Source organism: Suillus fuscotomentosus (assembly GCF_016647785.1).
Source record: "Suillus fuscotomentosus strain FC203 chromosome Unknown F5891scaffold_27, whole genome shotgun sequence".
In the NCBI taxonomy this organism is placed as follows: Eukaryota; Fungi; Basidiomycota; class Agaricomycetes; order Boletales; family Suillaceae; genus Suillus; species Suillus fuscotomentosus.
Window position 1 is genome coordinate 35529 of NW_024539539.1, and position 6535 is coordinate 42063.

Genomic DNA, 6535 nt, shown 5'->3' on the forward strand with positions numbered 1-6535 from the left:
TCAAGAGTTGCGACAAGGCGTTTGCCACCCGGACATGCATAGAGTAGGCGGATGAGGTGGGTAAAAAGGGCCTTCCAGGTGCCCAGCTCACATTCATGCATGAAATCGACCACCAGCATGCGAAAGGTGTCGAATCCTAGATGTCCCAGTTTTTCTGCAAAAGCGTTCTGGTAGAAAGTCAGGCAGTAATCTAACACTGATGAATTCAGATGTACTCACCACCGTCGGCACCCATGAACCTTCTCCTAGAGTTGCCTGCACCTTTGAACCATCAACGGTATTTCCCAACCCATAGATGAACCCCCGGGCACTTGTTACCCTGTCCAGACAGTAAGTTCGGAGGTTACCTATACGACTTCACATATCTTTCAACAGGCCCAGGAGATAGAAGGAGGCTTTCGGCGTGAGGCAGCGCGGACACGGGCAAGATCCCATGTCCTTTATTGTTGCTATCAAAACCCTAGGAAGTTGAGTTTTATTTCAATGAGGAAGACAAAGTAAAAAGTACGCACTTTTCTGGATAATCTGCGGAATAAGTGAATATGCGTGGAAATACTTGTCTCAGTATACCATCCGGACACCGTAACACAATTCCATGACGGTATGCTTCAAGGAAGTCTGCGTCCAGTAAGTGTTTCCAACAGGCATGAAATAAATCCTGCCGACAATGTGTGTGAAGGGCAGCTATCCCGGTTTTCGATATCCGAGGTAAGCTGCTGAGGACATCCTTGACACTATCCGGAAGCTGAAAATCTAACATGAGAGATGCCTACGAAGCTGGAGACCGTCAACATACCGAAGGTAGAAACCCGATAAGATGACATGCACCAGATTTAGGTGCTGAGCGTGCGTACTTGGTTAGATTTCCAAAGTATAAGTAAAGGGGCCAAGCCTTCGCCGTTCCGAAGGTTGCGAGATGAGTCGCATCAGAGAAGAACATGAGTCCAGCAATAACACGCTCCAGTGTGCAATTCGGTTCTCTCGGCTGCCGCTGAAGGTCATCCTGAGCCTGTAGCCATGAGTCAGACGTGTACCGTTCATCGAATACCCGTTGATGGCCGTCATCGAGAGGATCCTTCCACAGTCGCTTGAAAGGAAGTAAGTGGAACGCGTTAGCTTGGACGTCGGTAAATACGGAGCGGATGACTCCTAGGAGCGGTCGATAATGAAACCCCGGAACAGTAAACGACTCGGAAGGGTCATCTCTTGACTTAGTAGGTATGTCCAGAGTGATATCAGTTTCTAACCAGTCATCTGGGAAAGCGCAAGTCCCATTTTTTCCGTCATCGTCGTGGTCTAATGCACGTAAGCTCTTCCTCACAGAAAATCCATCGAGGTCCCTTGCATTAAAGTCGTCCGCTTGAATCACATCTTTCACCAGGCGCGACACCTCAGCCTCCGATTTATGATGACTTCCGGAGTTCATCCAAGTCATGAGGCGGTAGGTGGTCATATTGGGGAAGGGATGAGGTGGTTTGGGAGATGTATCAGGCCTTTGGGCGTAATGTGCGTCAGTAGCCATTGGACAGGACTTAGCGAGTAGCGATGACGGGATATATTTATCAGGCTCAAAGGAAGGCCGCCTAGGATACTGTCGATAAAGTCCAAAGGCATTGAGCGCAGTCTGAAGAGAATCCCGTAGAGTCAAAAGGACTCTTTGGATTCTGCGCTGAGGCAGATTCTGAGTTTCGGTCGCGGGAAGATTCCAAGAAGCATCCGAAATGTTGATGTCTTCATCAGCAGGTAGAATGTCTTCAAAATTTCTTGGGATCGGCCCAAGGTTCTGTCGCGAGGGATGTAGAACTAGATTGGCTTGAAATTGGTGAGTGCTATGTACAAGACGATGACAAGCTTCATACCTCGGATGTTATGGGCCCGTTCACCAGCGTCCTCCATTGCAACGTCGATAACTTGGGGGTCTTGAAATTGAAAGGTCGAAGTATTAGTAGCGTGAGCAGTGCTGCCTGGGGCGATAGTAGGCCCAGGTGACGACTCGGACTCGAAGCTACTACTGGTAGATACCCCGGATTCGCAATGAGCTATGGGTTTCAAGCAACGATCCTTGGTAAATTGGATCGGCCCAAGCTGTGATGGGAGGTAAGAGAGTCATATGAGGGTTTAGTAGGGTAAATAGTACGGTATGAAGTTAGAGACTTACACTAGGAACAGTACCACTAGTAGTTGTGAGCTGCGAGGACTTTTGCAAGGTTTGAATGGACCCTCTTGCCCGGTCTCGCCTTCTCTCCGTAGCTAATGTGCTTGCCTTCTGAAAGTGTTTGCAGACCGAGCGGTGTCTGCTAAGTCCACGAAAATCCATACCCCTCTCCCAAGAGCAATGTGGTGCACCGCAGAGCACCATTGAGACGACGACGATAAGCAACACAATCCCGGGCCAAGGCAGTTGAGAAAGACGCATCTGACTTGGCTTCAAGCTCAGCCTGCATGCGACAGTTTGATTTCGCAAGTCCTCTTTCAGACATTGCCTTATACAGTTTTGATAATTTTCCTGACAAGTCATATTTGTCAAGCATAACTTCCGAGAGCAAGCAAGAGATACATTGTCGGGTTCAGATCCAATACATAGTTGATAGCGGAATGTAGATAAGCGGAGTAGTACGATATATGGAAACATAAAGAACAAGACAAGCGATCACCTGCTAAGATAAAATGTCTTGAGGCTATGAATTTCAAGTTTGCTACAGAAAGGTCTAAAAGACTGGAGTGTTCCTTCTAGAATGAGTGACTGCCAGGCTTGTAATCCGGCATTAGACAACACGCCCTGCTAGCCCTCTGTGCCCATGCATCCTCCTCATGCTTTAGGAGTGTCAAAAATTGGGTGTACTGGCGCACACGATTCTGCGCCGCAAGGTAGCTCGAATGCACTGTTTCGATGCATAATTTCGTGAACAGTGTGTCCTGCTCATCAGCTTCTGTTTCGATTCCATCGAGCGCCATCTTATAACAAGAAAGTCAGTGCCTGCCACCAAGTACAACGGGAAAGTCCTCCAACCATATATGTCTGCATCTCTCGCTTGCGCCCAGCGTTTTTGGTCTGGAAAATTGAACCCGTGAGTTCAGGAATGTTGCCTGTGATGTCACAAAGACCCCCCATGCCGTAGGGTGATGATGACGGTGCGGTTGACGGTGATGACATTCTAATATTCTAATATGTATGGGTTTAAAATGTTAGATAATGTTAGATGAGCCATGATATAAATGTTGAATGAGATATTCGATTGGAGCCATCGGGGCTTCAAATGGTGGAAAGCCGGGCAATAGGACTCCGAATACCCCCAGATTTAATCTAGGTGCATTGTCATTTGCAGCTTTGAGTGTTTTAGTATAGTTAGGTGCCGTGACCCGAGCTATAATTAGTTGAGCTAAATCCATAATCTGTAAGCAAAATATGCTAAAATAATTGAACATTGGGAAGGCAAAATAATGTGGACTATCTGTAACATGGTCAGACCGCCGCCACGCATAACCGTTACACCAAAAGGTGAAATACTGAAAGCTTAGCTTTCAGTATCAGCGACGGTATATGTACTGATTATGAGAACTCAGGTAAGCCAGCGTGCTTACACTATCATATACTGGACTTTGAAAATCATTTTCCAAGTTACACATTCAGATATTCTGTACAAAAAACCAAACCATAGGTCCACAGAATGACATTTTATATCAATATCAAGCATTGCAAAATGAGATAGAGACAAAAGTGATTGATGGCTCCTGTACTGTAGGGCTGCACACCGTACTGTTGACAGTAGATGGCTCATACACATATGGTAAAGGTATGGTATATGGGTTCCCCATATACCATACATGGCATTGCTGGTGGATGAAGCAAATGGTACAGTATGGAGTATTTTACGGACATATATAATAGAGTATGGTACATAACTTATAAGGAGTGTAAATCAACTATAAACGACCCAAACAAAGCCTTGCCTTCATGAGCATCAACATTTTGATAGTCTCAGGCTTGAGACTTGCGTGCCGTAGCTCAGCAGGCGGTGAAGCAATGCTATCATTAACTACCTAGACACAAAGTAAGTCTAGAACAAGCATTAACATTAACAAGATGATAAGAGTGACAAGAATGTAAACATACCTCAGCAGACAGTGAAGCAACACTGAGGTAGAGTGCATATGAGGAAGGGATTAAATACAGAAATGTCAAGAAGTCCGATGTAGAGACTCGCACATCTCAATGCCGAGTATGCAGCCCTTATCCACACATTTCTTATATGATTCAGCTCTAATCCAAAGGACCAGTCTTGCGTGCACTTGTGCGCACGTTCGTGCACCTCCTCCTAGGTCTTCGCACTCCTGTCTGTCTGTCTGTCTGTCTGTCTGTCTGTCTGTCTGTCTGTCCTATGTCCTTGCTGGTTTACTGGTGCATTATTCCTATTAATCTCATTGAATTGATATGTCCTCAGCCCTATTTTCACACCTACAGACTGCTTATCTTAGACTTAGAGTATAATTAGTGTTACTCGGCTCGGTACCGCGCTCGGAGGCGCCACATAGCGTAATTCTCGGATGCAATTCCCCTTCTTAAATAGAGGAAAGATTCTTTTGGTTTGGGTACTACCTTTTCCCTTGTCTCAGTATACTGCTAAAGTGTATAGTCCACCTCCTTGCTCAAAATCTGATTATACTTTTCCATTGACTATCACTCGCGCATCTACTAGTTCTTAAGGAATCTTTCCCTTATCACTTGGAACGCACCTTCGCTTATGCGCGCATGCCCCTCAAACCTCTCACTCACGCGTGCATTACCTTCTTGCACCTGTTAGCGCCTGCCTAGCTCATAGAGCTTCCCTCCATTTTATTACCGAGGAACTTTTTTCAGTAGTTGTCCTTTGGGTCAAGTCGTTGTCTTGTATCCTGGTCTTGCTGTAGAGCCCCCATGAGTTTTTAGTGTTTTCACCTATAGTCAAGATTCCTCATCTACATCGAGATGGAGAGAAGCGAGTCCAAGATGGAAAGAAGCGACTGATACACAAGGGTGATATAAGATGTCGAAGGTGCTATGGGTCAATAAGGGTCAAGAAAGGAAATAGGAACTCATAACATGTCCTGGAGGTTAATCCTCCAGGACTCGTACCGTGCAGACACATTCTTCTGTCTTCTTCTGTCCTTATCGCCAATACACCCCCTCACCTAGACATCAGGTGAAGACCGGGTAAGTGTTTCTCAGAAAGGGGACGTGGCAGCGCCTTCATAAAAATATCTGCGGTGTTTTTGTAGGAGGGGAGCCACTTGAGCAAGAACGTGCCCTTCTTGATATGCTCACATATGAAGTGATAGTGCGTGTCTATATGCTTGGATCGGATATGATTCCGGGCTTCGGTCGACAGTGAAATGGCACCTGTGTTGTCCATGAACATGTGGATGAGGGAAGGAATGTGAATGTGCAGTTCGATGATGAGAGATTTGATCCAAAGGCCTTCCTGAATGACATAAGTAACCACCATATATTTGGCTTCAGTGGAGGAGAGAGCATGGGTTGATTGTTTTTTAGAAATATGAGCAATGACCCCACCAACATAAAACCATATGTAACCTGAAACACACCATTTTCCATAAATTTGCATACCGCTCACTATACCTGATGTTCCTTTCCCAACCTGACACAAACCTGCCAAACCTGCACCCAAAACCCGCTAACCCGCTCAACCCGAAAACATTGGCCGACACTTTGGCATCAGACTTGTAATTATACCTTCAGATTCTGTTTCTCACGCTCAGACTTTTGACAGTCTATTGACTGACTACCAATCAACTTTTTCTAATAGCAAACCCCTCGGGTCAAACACACTTGTCTAGCAAGTATAGCAGACCAGGCTGTGCAAGACCACTACAACATTTTATAATGCTGGATACTTACTTCGTATAGTATCAAGCATTGTTGTATCTTTACAATGGTCAGCCATGGGGAGTCTAGCTACCTCATCGATTCAGCCATCTGCAGTATCACCAGTGTCATCATCGTCATCTTCCTCCCATTCACCTCTGGTCTGCTCATCCTCAATATCGAGACTCTTGGCAAGATCTCTCAACTCCCTCTCTGCATCATCCAGTGCCACATCTACCATGCCTTTGGGGACATTAAATTGATGTATCAAACTTTTTGCTATGAGGGTGATGACATGGTTGAAGCACCGTGCATGGTTGGGATCTCCAGGGAACGAGGGAATCAGGTCACTGAGCACCTCAATCATGGTGTCATTTGAAGACACATTATGAGTCCGATGTCAAAGTGTCGGTTGATGTTTTCAGGTTTAGCAGGTTAGCGGGTTTCAGGTGCGGGTTTGGCAGGTTTGCATTGGGTTTATGAAGTGATCGTCGGGTACAGTGAGCGGTATGCGGAATATCGATAAAGACGGGTGTTTCGGATAGAAAATGCAGTAATATTCGCAATGTCAACTAAGAACTACAAAATATTGGGTTTGACCACAAGGCGTCGGGAAACGGCTCCCTACTACTTGGATGATGAATATGCTATGTGGAAACCAATATATATATA

The 6535-nt window shown here is 45.7% G+C and overlaps 1 protein-coding gene across 1 annotated transcript; it reads right to left on the bottom strand.

Annotated features, from left to right (window-relative positions):
* Nucleotides 1–6068: 6068 nt before the first annotated feature.
* Nucleotides 6069–6251, bottom strand: F5891DRAFT_934578 (uncharacterized protein; the record flags this gene model as incomplete). Its single annotated transcript, XM_041374022.1, has 1 exon — nt 6069–6251. A coding segment is annotated over one exon (183 nt), but the record flags the coding sequence as incomplete, so codon positions are not given.
* Between the last annotated feature and the right edge of the window lie 284 nt (nt 6252–6535).